The 15,239-nt window shown below is 37.2% G+C and overlaps 1 protein-coding gene across 1 annotated transcript in view; it reads right to left on the bottom strand.

The window, feature by feature from the left end:
* zgc:173742 (DNA topoisomerase I, mitochondrial) overlaps positions 1-15,239 on the bottom strand; it is a 58,580-nt gene that overhangs the window by 30,358 nt on the left and 12,983 nt on the right. Inside the window, 2 exon segments of the mRNA XM_056478031.1 lie at positions 7,996-8,117; positions 15,120-15,235. Coding sequence (XP_056334006.1) covers positions 7,996-8,117; positions 15,120-15,235 — 238 coding nt within the window.

The raw sequence follows: 15,239 nt of genomic DNA, 5'->3' as shown, positions 1-15,239 counted from the left end.
ATAATCAAATCTGAAACTTCATGTACCATTTGACACCAACAACACTTGTTCCTAAAGATGACCCAATGAAATTAACCAAACTTCGAAATCTGCTACAACATTAGGTGCATAATTAAAGAGAACGAATTAATGAATGATGAGGACCAGGCCAGACGCTGCTCTACAGTCGCTGTTCTGCGCAGTCTGTTACTTTACTTAATGATTTCATTTTCTTTTTAAATCAGATGAGATGCCAGCCGCACTTGAACCACCAACTGTTATTTCACCCAGAAAGCTGGCAAAAAGGTCTAAATCCATATTGAAGGTTTACGGGGCAGTACAACTACATTTTTAATTTTTTTTTGCTTTAGTTTCAGTATTCAATGAATGTCAGAACAAATTAGAGAAAACATTACGATACAATAACCCACAGCATTCAAAGATATTTTACCCAGATGGCATTTGGTTTCTCAGGAGGAACCAAAAGTAGACGAAAAAAACTTGAGCATGTCCCTGAGTGAAAAACAGATTTGGACATGATTAAAATCAATATGAAAGAATGTGAAACATAAATTTAATTCCTCAGGGAGAACTATTCCCATCCAAATAGTGCTTTCAAGAAAGTTGCAGCTCTTTTCATACGTCTCCCAGACATCTCATAAGTATAAAGCTAAGGGCGCTGTTTGGGATCCACATGGGGTGATGGACCAAGCACAAATTGCCTGAACTGAGCGAACTTCAGCTGACCTCGGTTAAGCGTTATGTGTGAAGATCAGATTCACAAATTGATGTTTTCAGCAAAGCTCACACTTAACATCAAGAACTACACATATTAAAAACTTTTTTCTATAAAAAAAAGCAGCAAAAGGGGAAAACATGCAGAAAGAAACTGATGAGACAAAATGATAAGAGCTGCTAAACCAATCGAACATCCAAAATGGAAAACATGGAATCCAAATTGTTTTCTTACTGAAGTTTTTGGTAATTGGTAATTTGGTAATGATTGTAAGACTTGGAAAAATTTAAACCTTTAGGCCCTGTTTCCCCCTGGCATTAAAGGGACAGTTCACCAAAAATGAAAATTTACACACGATTTACTCATCCTCAAGTGGTTCCAAACCATAATGAGTTTCTTTCTTCTGTTCAAAACTAAAGAAGATCTAAGAAAGCTGAAGGAAAAACAAATACCATGGAAGTCAATAGTTACAGGTTTCCAGCTCTCTTTTCTTTTTAAAATAAAAGCTTACAGAAGCTACAGTTTTGAGAGTATCATCCTAAAAATTTTCATCAAAACATGGTCAGACATTCAGCTTTATTAGGATAATGGCATGGAAACACCAGAAAGATAGTCGCATCCCTTTTTCCTCTAATTAATTTCATTGAAACTAATCGCAATTGACTTACACCTATATTTTACCATGTTTTACTCTACTTTGGCTAGTTTGGAACTGAATGTCTAGTTTCGAACAAAACCAAACTTGTGAACACAGACCACAGGGTTCAAGAGCTGCAGACAATTTTAGGAAAATGCCCAAAAACGGGGCGCAGGTTAATATGTTCTTTGGTGTTCGACAGAAGACACTCATAAAGGTTGAAACAGGTAAAGAGTGAGTAAACAACAATTAAAATTGAGTGAACTATCTCTTTAACAGTGGGGGTTGTGGTGGTGCAGTGGTTAGCACTGTCGCCCCACAGCAAGAAGGTCGCTGGTTCGAGCCTCGACTGAGTCAGTTGGCATTTGTGGGTGAAGTTCGCATGTTCTCCCCGTGTTCGCGTGGGTTTCTTCCGGGTGGTCCGGTTTCCCCCACAGTCCAAAGATATGTGGTATAGGTGAATTGAATAAACTAAATTGGCCGTTGTGTTTGTGTGAATGAGAGGGTATGGGTGTTTCGTAGTGATGGGTTGCTGCTGGAAGGGCATCCGCTGCATAAAACATATGCTGGATAAGTTGGCGGTTCATTCCGCTGTGGTGACCCCTGATTAATAAAGGAACTAAGCTGAAAAGAAGATGAATAAATGAATGTCCCTTAAACATTCATCCAGTGTTTAACTTGTGACCACTTGTGTGCGCATTTCATCTAAACCCTTTCCTCTCATTTCATCCAGCTTTATACGACTTTCACAGGAGCAGTCAGTGCACTCAGCATGAGTCAAGAAATCAGTCAAGATTAAGCATTTTACAGCAGCTTTTTGAAGTTAGCCTTTCACTGACACTGATTCCATTTGGCAGTCATATCAACTCTGTAAAGAGATCATACATTGAGACTGTATAAGTTTCAGTTCAAATTATTTGAGACTTTAGTGAGACAAAATAACTACTCTAAAGTCAATTACCAAACAATGCTGTCTGATCAAATATACCTTGCCTGTCTTTTTCCCATTATTTTTCTTTTGTTTCTCACAATAATACTGACTTATTTGACCTTTACACTTATCAAAATGAGGATCATTTATCCTGTGCTGCACTAAAAAAAAACACAATAACAGTTGTGAGCAGCCCCCAAGCCTTCCTCAGACAGAATTAGTAACTCAACTTATGTTCAATGATGTATCTAAAACAAACAACATACTGACTTCTAAAGCTTCTTTATGTAATGAGTGATCAATAATTGACTTATGTTCCATCATAATGCCTTTGAAGCATATACATAAGGGAGTTTTTCTTGGCAACTATTGAAACATGTCACATGGTGCCTGATATATCATGTGAATTATTTACATTTTTCCATCCATTGAGAGTTACTTCATAATTAAGCTTCTTTTGTATTTCAGTTTTATTAATGGTACAAATATGTACTGTTATATTAAGATAACCCAAAACAATAAGTGATCATATGTTTGATTGATAACTGGTATATCACGTGACAGGGCTGGCTCGTAGCATAGGCAGTATAGGCAAATGCTAAGGGTGCAGTAAATCCAGGGGGGAGCCAGAAATGAGGGAAGAAAAGATAAGTAACTTCCACTACTCTTAACCATGGTATTACTTCAGAAAGGAATTAAGCTGCATAGTGCAAAGCCTACTAAGTAGTAATAGTATTAATAATAATAACAACAATATCGCCTAAGACCTGAATTGCATCTCACTATAGTTGTTAAATGTGATATTTAATTAATCTTGTCTATCTAGCGACTTTTTGGACTTTTGAATCTCGCAGCATCAGTACACCACTTCAATCTTTCACTTTCATGCTTTTGCTTAGTAATTTTAGCGACAACCTCAGATACTGTTGGTTGGTTCCAGTTAGTTATGCCTTTTCTACCAAGCAAGATTGTTTATGCCATTATAACGACACAGATCACTCTGCCTATTCATGCCAGAGTCCCGTGGAAAAAGTGATTGACAGGTGGTAATTTGTGTGTAACTTGTCTTCATTTATTTATGATTTGGTTATGGGTAACAAAGACCATGAAGGTCAGGTAGTTGAAACGATATTCGTTATGAACTAATTATTCATAATCAATTCACCGCCGCCTTCGAAGACGATGCCATCATCCATCGCAATGTTTCACATTAGACATCGTACGATGCCAAATTGGTCGACATCGTCCAACCCTAGTTTTAATAAGTAAAAATCTACAAACTACAATGGAAACACTTTAAGAGATCATGTGACAGTAAAAATGTGTGTGGATAGGCTGACCACATTGTTAAACATCTAAAATGTTATTTTGGCCATTCTAAACGCTTTAACCATTTCAGTATTACTGTTAAGATATTATTAATGATCTCCTGATTTGTCAAGAGCATCTGTACTCCACATCTCACTCCTTTAAATACCACTGTCTTCTGAGGCGCAAAGAATTTATTAAATGAAAGATTCACGCAGTTTCTCCTACTGCAGGAACTTCTGTTTTTACTTTTGATATTTGGCATCAGTTAATCAGCAAGTGACAATTTTGTTCTCTTTGATAACTTAGATAGAAATGCTGCTTCATTTGCATGTCTTATATGTGATATTCCAGTTTTGTGCTTAAATTTAATTCGCATCTTTGGATGGAGACATAGCTAGTGTATCGTTACAACCGCATGTTTCACAAGTCTCAAACACGCACTCAAAAAAGCCCATCTTCTAATCTTTTCCACTGATATTGCTTTGAGATGTGGCCTGTTTCCTGACACACAAGAACAACAAGCACACCCTACATCAGAAGACACTAAAGATCATCCAAACAACTCTAGAAAAGCGTGATCCCCTCACCTGTGATGATCACAGCTTCCCCACGGGCCACAGAAGCGGAAATAGAGGACGATGAGCAAAAAAATGAAGAGCAGAGAAAAGTAAGTATCGGATGGAGGGGTCACAGAGGACTGCCATTCGCGTTTCTCTTTTGTCGGCTTATGATTTATTCTTGCACTTTCACGGTGCTAAATGTCACACTAACACTGATTCACTCTAATCTCTCCTCCTGGGGCTGGTGAAGAGAACCTGCGCCACGGGACCTCACACAAGCAATTTCATCTGACCTGGCCCCCTCCACTTCCCCATTCTGTCACACACATGCACACGCTCCACCATGAATGGCACCCCTGGGCCATTAGCCAGGGAGCAGAGCCCGGTGCGGAGGGGAAGAAGAGAGTAAAATCAGAGGAAAAGTGAAAGGAGGGCTCAAAAAAAATTACATGAAGAGACACTCAAACCACAGAGACCCACAAATCAATTACACTGGATAAGAGCATGGCATGATCCATGACTCTATAGAGTTGAATAAATCAAACTGACTAAAATGGCAAAATCACAAAGAATTTGCAATAATAAAGAAATGGCCACTATTTTGTCAAGGTAAAGTAGGTATGGCAACCAATGGAAATCTTAATTTTCTGCAGTGAAAAGTTAGGTAATTAGGACATTAGGAGTCCAAGTAACCTCTCTCACACTACAATATTTCATTCCTGGATGAATCTGTTTTAGAACAAATCATCGGATTAATTAACTGAATGACATTTATACATTGTGTTCCATTTGGAAGGGCTCAACCCTATGCCCTGATCCCCTCGATGGGTTTATCCTCTGGAATGACAGCTTTGAAGGCATTAAAGCATATAGGGATGGAATGGAATGCAATGTGCGACACCAAAGAACTTCTCGGCGCAAAGAATCCAGAGGGGCTGAAGTGTCCATCAGTTGTACTCTTTCAAAATCCTTCATTCTGAAGGGCACTTTGAAGTGGCCAGTTTTCAGCACTTTGGTATGGAATGGCACAATATGGCGGCCAGGATAGTTTTCACTTCAAAAGTTCCCTTTCCAAAGGGGATAAATCCCATTTGGAAAGCACTGATAGTCAGTTTGAGGCAACAACCATTTGTAGTGGTGTCCAACACCACAATGGACATTGTCAAGTGCAGTCATTCAGTCTCAAAATGCACTAGAATAACAAGAGTACAACTGATGTACACTCCAGCCAACGAACACCCATAATGTACATTAAGGGTTATGCCAAATTAATTTCTGAATCTTGCCAGAAGAGACCACATCTGAATTGTCCATTCATTCATTTCCAAATCCACTGGTTCAATGTGAACTTATAATCATACAAATATAATTTAAATTGTTTTAAAAAAAATCAATTGTTTAAATAGACTTTTAAAATTAAGATTGTTTAAATTATATTTATCCATGACTTTCCTAAATCAGCCAAGGGTGCCAACACAAAAACACATTCAGTATTAAAATAATTTAATTATCATACAAATAATCCAAGAATATTGTAAAAATAAAGATATTTGTCAACATTCCAATCTAATATGGCTGATTCATTGAAGTTAAAGTGTGACATGCAACAGGAACACATCCTTACTGTGGATAGGTGCATCCTGACAGCAAAAAAAAAAAAAAAAAAAAAAATAATAATAATAATAATAATATATATATATATATATATATATATATATATATATATATATATATATATATATATATATATATATATATATATATATATATATATATATATATATATATATATATATATATATATATATATATATATATATATATATATCGCAGTAAGGGAAGATGAAATATACCACAATCTCAGGCACTTCCTTAACCCACAGAATTTTAAAATATTGAAAAAACATTTATAAATTGTTGGCAGGAATGTCAAAAAGCTGATTTTTGAGAGTTACCAGCATATTGGTGTGCAAGACAAAGACATTGCAACTGTTTACATTGTAGGAGTGTGAACCTACACTGGTCTCTCAGTTCGATTCAGTTACAATTATCATGCCATTGATTCGGTTCAATTCGATATCTCGATGCATCACAGTGCATTGACGATGCTTTCCATACACAATTTGATATTTTACTCGGCAACACTGTAATTCATTTATTAAAATTTATAATACATAAATATATTTCTATATTATTTGCAATACAATTTTGTCCTTATATACAAGCAGTCAGACAAATGTACTGTACCTTTAATATTTCATGCTCAAAGAAAACAATTTTTAAATGTATCCAACACAAGTAAAAGTACATTATAGCATTTATAGCAAATAAACAAACTGAAATATTATCCTGCTTGCTTTTTGAGTGTTGTTGAGAGTTCATAAACGTCTATGATTGGTCACGCGTTCAACAGAAAAGACTGCGATTGTCTCGGTCAGCGCAGCTCAGGCGCTGTTCAGCAAGCAGTGACACGGACACAGATGTTAATCTACCGAGACGATCGCAGTTGATCCATTATAGATGGCGACACAGTGGAGAAAACTTGTTCTGCAGACACGCTCGTGTCTGAATCCACAAGTAACGTTATTGTTGTAACAGCCAAGAAAGGAGATAAAACGTTACTTCATGAACACACCAGCAGGTCAGAGGGGCCACAGAGAGTGAGAGAGTTTACAGCTTTCATTTTTCTCCTAGCCAGGTTCTGATGTACTTATATGTCAGTGAAAGACTGTACAGCAAACTCACAAGCAGGGAATTGTGCCCAGTTATCTGCTTTTTAAGTAGTTGGAGTGTTTTAATTACTCCCAGTCTCCTCCCTCGCCATAGTATACATATAACGCATGTGATAAAGGACGTCAGTAAATAACCGGTTATGATTATTACTGAACCGATAGCGAATTATTCGCATCTGCATTGCATGAAAGAAAATTAATTTTGACACCCCTATTACATTGTCAGCTCAGACAGTGTATTCACAGTGTGTTTTTAACAGATTTAATTTAAATCTTGCAGCTTTCTTAGTTGAACAAACATTACAAAAGAACAAAGATGAATTCTTACACTTGCAATGGCAGTTTCGTACCTAGTCATGAGTCAGACTGCTCTGATTACAGGTACTTCCTGTGGCGCCCAGTTCTAGCAAGTCTCTAATGTGTGGTAATTACAAAACGCTACGAAACGCATAAACACGCCTCCTCCCTCCCATCACACTTTCCATTGACCTTGTTTTGCTAATTACTGTCTGCACCGCACAGTCAATGAATGCGAGCGCAACGATGTGCAGCCATACATTGAAACACAAGGAATTCATTACCCACTCAACCCCCAAATGGCATCCAACCGTTTAGTCTTCATTAAGAAGTACTAAATGGGTCAAAAGGTCAAAACACCTCTGAAAGACCATTTATAAATAATGGTTGCCACAAGCAGATCATCCAGAAGAAATGCACAAAAACATTTTCTGAAGGCTCTGTAATAATAGAGCCGATGTCTCATCACTTGGATTCCTCTCTCGCTCATTCTGGTGACTGACAGGCGGGCACGGGGCGGAGACTGTGCTCAGTGAAGCGAGCAGGGCTTCCGTGTTATAATAAAACAGTTAAATTGGATTTGTTCATATGCGGGAAGCGAGTTGTCTGGATTAGCATATCAATGCCTTTACACAAATCGTATTTTCAAGAGCATTGAGCACTAAGCAGCACAAAATTAATTCTGCATGATACGCCCCGAGGCCTTCTGGGATGCTGTAAGCTTCATCACTGTTCCGTACGCCCAGCCCTCCTAGAGCCACCGCAAATGCTTTAACTGTAAGCTACTGGTTAAAAAATTGAGCTGGGCTTACCTTCCTCCAGTCCCTGAAGAAGTTATTGCAGAAGACCTCTTTGGTGGTGTATTCATGATCCAGCATCTGAGCATAGTAAAGGGCCACTTCCTCAGCTGGCAGGCTGAGTTTCACTGGCTTTCCTACAAAAGCAAAACATCTGGTTCTGCAAGGAATGGAGTATGAAAAAGCAACCAGCTTACAGCAAACTCTGGGCTGCCTCTGTCAAAATATGCATTTAAAGCAATGTACGATCGATAAAATGTTTTACGCAGTCAATAGATGCATTTTCTAAATATGCTGACATTTTATCAGAGTTCATTGTTCAATTTCGATCTATGTTCAAAGGATAGTTCACCTAAAAATGAAAGTATGCTGTTAGTTTACTCACCCTCAGGCCATCCAATACATATGAGATTAATTCCTCTTCAGTTGAACTTTATAGAAACTTTAAGCTTAAACCGTGGATCTTGGTAATTCATAAAATGCTAGTCAATAGCATTTTGAAAAAAAAAGTTGTAAATATGTTTTTAATGCTTTGGATAAAACCAAGTAGCATCCCTACATATTGCATAAGACAATGTGCCCCATATTCCATGTTGAGAAAATATCCGTAAATTAGCAGGTTTTTTGTTTATTTCTGCTTTGAATTGCAATATGGGACCTAGATCTTTCTTTCAACAACCTTTTAACCTTAAAGTTTGAAAAAAGTGACTTATTAACACTTTTTTTATATAGTTTAAATTGATATACTGTCTGGGTTGGTGTTGTATATTAGATTACAAAAACCTTGTACTTAACTCAGTACATTTTCTGTTATTTTACAGACTTATTTACATTTATATATTACTTCTCATACACTTTTTCAAACTACTAAAAAGTCAATAAAAGTCACTTTGTTAATAAGTAGCGTTGAATTTTCAACATCAAAAAGTAAAAAAAAACAAAAAAAAAAAACAGATCAAGTTCCCATAATGCAATTCACAACCTTAAAGGTGCAGTATGTAAGTTTGATGCCCAGTGGCTAAACTTTTGTGCAGCTGAACAATAGAAAACTGATGATGATCACCTCAGGTACATCCATGTGCTTTATTCAGTGTTAAAAGCTAACAATGCCAGTTTAAATGCCATTTTACATGACATTTATTGCCATACTACTGAAAGCAGCAGCAGATTGTTCACCTCAGATCTTAAAAATAAAACAAACCGTTTTAAATTGAATTTTAGAGCCTGGACTCAGCGCAAGCATATATCAGTAATACAGCATGTTCATTTAATAATGTTAAAGAGGTTTAAAATGTATTAGTTACATTATAATACTGACCTTTTTATGAGTGAGTGCATATTCTTTGCTTCTGAATGGCTGTATTTAAATTTCTGCTGTGTTTCGTCTAGTGCAAACAGTTAAATTGCATGGGGTTACAATGTAACCTGCTCACCCAATGTTTACTTTCATAATATTTATGTTATTTGCTAATTAATAATTACACCTCATAACAACTGCACCTCATTTGGGAGTCTGCTACGGTCCACCGGAGATCGCATTTCGATCACAGATGCATGCTTTGAGAGACTTTTGGACTGAATGAATAAAATATGCCGTTTTCCAACAAGGCAACCCAGGGTACTGAAATATAACTGGCTAAAGTGGCTGTGGGTAGGTTAAAAGAACCAAAGCAAAGACAGTGTTCCAGCACATAACTCACATTTTCAAAAGCAGAATAACTGACTTTAGCATTGTTTTTCAAATAAGTGAAGTTTATTTCTAAACTAATTTCAAGAGGATCACATGCTTATGATTGCTTGCGGCTGGTCCCGCATTATTCAATTTATGATTCACCAATCAGACGATTCCTAAGCCACTTTAAACACCCTAAGTTCCATATAACAGCCATCTTCGTTGTGAAGAATCCCCCTTCCACCCCTACTCCTCTTCCTTTCCTAGGTGGGTGACACGATGACAGTGGTTAGCACTGTTGCCTCACAGCAAGAACATCACTGGTTCTAGTCCTTAACAAGCCAGTCGACGTTTCTCCCCGTGCTCACGTGGGTTTCCCCCGGGTTCCCTGGTTTCTTCCCACCATCTAAAAACATGCAACTTAAGTTAATTGACTAATCCAAATTGGCACCATAGACATGCTCCAAGTAGTTATCTCTTAAAAGCAAAAGCAATCGCTATCTGTTCATTAGCTACTACAGCAGGAGAGTTCTCAAGATCTACCCGAGCTCAAACTCCCCTCTCACCTTACAAACGGGAGGGAGCCCCGGGCTCGAGGAGCTCAGGGCTCTCTCCTGGGACAGCATGCCAAACAAGCTTTATAATCAATCATCAGCAAACTGTGAACTCTTAAAACAAGAATGTTCACTTGGCATGTTTCTTAAATATCTGCAAACATATTATGGTATTTTTATGCTATTATGGTATTTTGTGCTGTAAGTCAAAAACTTACAGTACTATAAATAAACAGAAAACACTTGTGAATCACAAAATACGGAAACTTGATCTGATTTTTTTTACAGTGTAACTGTAAGCTGCATAATTTGAAGGTTATTCATGTACACTATGTAGCACCAAACTATTTTCAAAAGGTTATTTCAAATCCATAACCCTGAATATTAGTACTCAAAATATCTCAAAACAAAATTACTTGCAGATAAAACACAATATTAGTATTCACTTTTAAAAGATGATTACCTCTTTAAATAAGCCAAAAAGCACAGAAAAAAAAAACACCACAGTTATCATTTCCACAGATCTACAGCAGAGGTGTGTGCTGCAAGATTTTATAGGATGAGTTAAGATGAGTTATCAGACACAGGCTCCCACAGGACTCACCAGCGCATCCCACAATATAAGACTTTAAATGCATCACAGAGAATCATGGCCTAGGACAAATATAATCAAAACTGCATTTATAGCTTTAGAGAGTCTCAGGTACAAAATCCAAATACTTCCCCCCTCTGGGTTATTGTAGCAAGATTAATGGTCTGGGCCTTCCGAAACGCACTTACAGTTTAAGAAGCGCCTCACTACGGTAAATGGCAGAGTGGATATTAATAGAGGAAGCTGACCTTAAAGTTTAGCAAAGAGATTAAAGACTCTTCCTGTGCTCTCTGGAGTAAGCCTGACATCAACAGAGGAACGGGTCAACCTTGAGGCTGGGCTGCGAGCCCAGATCGGGAAAATTAAAAGGGAATAGTTTTCACCGTAAGCTTTTGAAAATGTTTTGCAGTGAAAAGCTTTTACGGAATGCATCAGTAATACCAAACCCTTGAGAAACACAGAGATGGTGCACTCATTGTACTATAAATGTGCAACGTGCAATATGACAGAATTCCCATAGTCTTGCCTTCTCAATAAAATAGCCAATCACAAGCTGATAAAGCCACTACATCATTTAAGCTGCTGTTAGAAGCTACAGCTGCATTAGCTGCATTGATCTGAATATAAGCCTTTCAAACACAAACAGTCCACCAACAATGCATGTTTTGGATGTCTCCTTTGTCCGTCACACCCATTACAGGTCTTTCAATCTCTGCTAATGAGCTAATGATCTAAAACAGGTGTGTTTGGTTAAGGAGACATGTGCTGTGTCCCAATTCGCAAACTTCTAATATGCCCTAAAAGTATGTACTTTTTTTTGTAAAGGAAAACTATATACTTTTGAGTGTGGAAATAGAGCATGCAAGCATTGGGACATACTACTTTCTCCTTAACAAAGGGTACCTAGCATGACAAAAGGGTACCAAAAGGCAGAGCTAGACGCGCAGCTGAAAGCTATTGGTTTACAGAGAAACGTCTCTCGCACATACACAAGCAGGAGAATGAAAACAAAGAAACCGCTATTTTTAAATACACAGCAGAGATATTACATCGTAATACTATATGACTATAATAACTAGCCATGGTTGACCCAAGCTCAAACAAACCTTGTCGTTGTCTTGATGTACAGCCAAAGCTAGCAAAATCTGCCATGTCCTGTTTTGTTTTACGAGGGCGTCTAAAAGTGTAAGCGGTTTTACTTTGTCTAGGGAGCTCGCGATTGCTCGCCGCATGTCTATATTTGAAATAACGAAACTGAGCTGATGATAATAACGTGCGCATGATTACTGAAGTGCTTCTGATGTCCGATCCTTTCAGAAACAGACAAAACGTTAGAGTGAAGCACGAAAATATAAAGGAGAAGCCAGAAAAAACAAAGGAGCAAATGATTCTTTCAGCAACCTAAACCATGAACAAATTTCCATGTTTATCATCGCCTTTTGGACTATTATGAATTCTAAATGACGCAATTACTTTTTAAAATGTGCTGGTGAAGATTAAAGATACAGATGAGAGGTTTGCACTGACTGGGCTATATGTTGCATGTTTTTGAACCCAAATAATGACTAAATATATGTTGTGTGTAGTTTATCTGTAATTGGTAACATATCGGAGACTGTAAGGGTCTGTATGTGTTCATACATGTTGCAATTATTTATTTATTTTATAGAATTGCAGACGTTACAGTAGACTATTTCGCATCATTGATCTGCAGTTATTATCAAATCATGTTCATAGAAAAGTTAGCAATGAACATTTATACACAAGTATTTGTGTATAAACCATCTGTTTTGTGGAAAGTGCTTCTGGTATGATATGTGAACGACCTGTACAGCTTTACTTTGAGCAAGATTTCCTAAAGCGAAAAAATGACGTCGACTGAAACTTTGTCGTACACTTGTACCCTTGGTACTCTTTAGGCAGGGGAAACACAAGCCTGATAAGTAATCCCTTCCCGGCCCATACCAGTCAGTGGAAATGGGCCATCCCTTGTCAATCATCTCGACATCTTCCACATTTCTTTCATATTTATTTTAGTGCTGTCAAAATTAGTACGTTAATTTGAAAAAAAAAAAAAAGTGCGTTCATTTGAAATAAAAAAATTTGAAATTGAAATTGAAATAAAATTTAATTTGAAATAAAAAAAATTAACGCAATTAACGCTGTTGCAGTTTTTTTTATTTCCTGTTGTGGTCGACGTGTGTTCAACATGCTAAGAAATATGGATAAGACCAAGGAAGCACTTTTTGATAGCTAGTTTTAGTATAAAACGATTAATGTCTCATTACCAGGCTCTCCAGCGTTTCCTCCAGAGTTTCATGCAGTTTCATTTTTAACTTTCGATTTTTGTTTTAATGGAATTTGATACTGCATGGCGAATGGAAAAAAAACCTCCGCATTTCGTAACTTTGTGGTCCTTTAAAGGTTAATTGAGTCCTTAAACGCAACTTTTGTACAGTTTATACTAAAGCGTATGCATCGCATTGTTGTGTCAGAATCCTTGTGAAATACAGCCATACTTTAGAATGTTTAGTTTAAGCAAATTTGATGAATGCGATCATGCGTGCTGACTCTGAAGGGGGTCGCTCCGGCTGCCCTGTCCTGCGCGCGTTGTGTGTGTGTGTGTGCGCGCATTCGTGTGTGCGTGCGTGCGTTTCTTAGCAACAAACCCAAACGTCGTTGTCAGTAGCCACTAAATCAAGAAAAGGTCCACATTGTCCCCCGATAATGTCAACAGACTGGTCTGTCTTAGCAACTGGCTGAATGTAAAGGAGGACTAAGCAAAATTGTTTCTACTTTATAATTAATGTTCTCAACTCACAGCAATACAACTTTACAATGAGTACAATTGTTTGTATTCAATTCTTTATTGTTATAATTTTCTAATTTTCCATATCGGCAATGCCTGTATTTTGGCTTTTTTTTGCAATCCACTTAGAATCCAACATGGAAATCAATTTTTTCTTTATTGGCATTGACTGTTTTGAAATTCAAATGGCATTAACATGCCTGTGTTTTAATTTCTGTAATAAATATGGCTGTCAGGCCAGGATCTTGATGGTTTATTGTGGGTATGTTGTTTACATGAAGAAATCTGTGTTACAAGTTAAACAAAAAAATCTAATAAACAATAAAATTTTTATTGTTTTTTTATAAAGTTTTTGTCTTGCATTTACATAAATTTACATTTGAATAGCCAAAATTACAAGTTTGAGTCTTTTAAATGTGATTAATCGCGATTAATTTTCAAAATAAGTGTGATTAATTAGTTAATTTTAATCGATTGACAGCACAAATTTATTTACCTACCTTCGGAGAAGCAGCAGTAGGATAATCTGCCCTTCGTGAGCCTTTCATGCAGCGAAACCTCTTCAGGTCTTTGAGTAATTATGCATTTAGAATTTAAGGCCCAAACATAGCTTGATATAAGCTCACATTGTTGTTGCAGGTGAAATCTAACACGGAAAACACGATTTAAACAGGTTCCAGTTGGTTGGTATTACTTAACAGTCATTCAACCAACTTTACCAAAGCCTCCCTACTTAACGGTTGGTCTCACGCGTCTGCCATGTTTGTAGTTTGCTTAGACTTTTTACAGAGCTTGTATTTAACAACTCAAATGTCCAACGTGCAATGTATAGGCAATATTAGCGCTTCTACACTGAGTTTTACCAGAAATAGTAAACCATCCTGGATCCTTTGGCATACTCTGGATCGTATGCATATTAGGACGCAGCAATGGAAAATGTACAGAGATGGTGGTCCTCCAGGAATGTGGTTGAGAAACACTGTGATAGATCATGTTGTGTGCAAGTACCTGGAATGCGTATCTCACTTTAAGATGGTGTTTAAACATGAGTGTCAACAGCCTGCCTATAATGGTACAATTCCATTACACCTAAAAAAACCAGTAATAGTCCCCCTAAATCAGTGTGTTCCACATTTCCCCCTATAGTGTAATATCACAGGCCTTATCAATGATGATCTGCCTTAAATCAGCAAGAATCACTGAATTCCAGTAAGAAATTCATTTGTATTAAGCTACTAATGTTATTCATTCAAGAGCAGTGACTAATATTTTATTTTTCTTTTGTAGTCCAATTCATTTTAGCCTCACAGACAGCAAAAGGTACAGTATTACACTGTAAACCAGAAGATCAGAGGAAATCACTTTCCTTCACCAAGACATATGTAGTATATACAACTTTTTGCAGGTTTCAGAAGGAAAAAGTATTTGGTTTTAAATCCAAAACACAAATGCCTGATGGCACACAATCCCAAATTCAACGATCACATACATTTAAAACGTCTTGATACATACCATTATAGTAAAACTTGACATCATCAGGAAGGGGCTGATACGCAGGAGGGAAATATGGTCCTTTATGTTCTAGAAACTTCCATTTAATTCCATTCTCATACTTCTCTTCTTCCCACCTGT

This window comes from Danio aesculapii, chromosome 18 (genome assembly GCF_903798145.1).
Source record: "Danio aesculapii chromosome 18, fDanAes4.1, whole genome shotgun sequence".
NCBI classification, from domain to species: domain Eukaryota; kingdom Metazoa; phylum Chordata; class Actinopteri; order Cypriniformes; family Danionidae; genus Danio; species Danio aesculapii.
The sequence above is the reverse complement of the archived record's forward strand: the minus strand, read 5'-3'. Positions and strand labels throughout refer to the sequence as shown.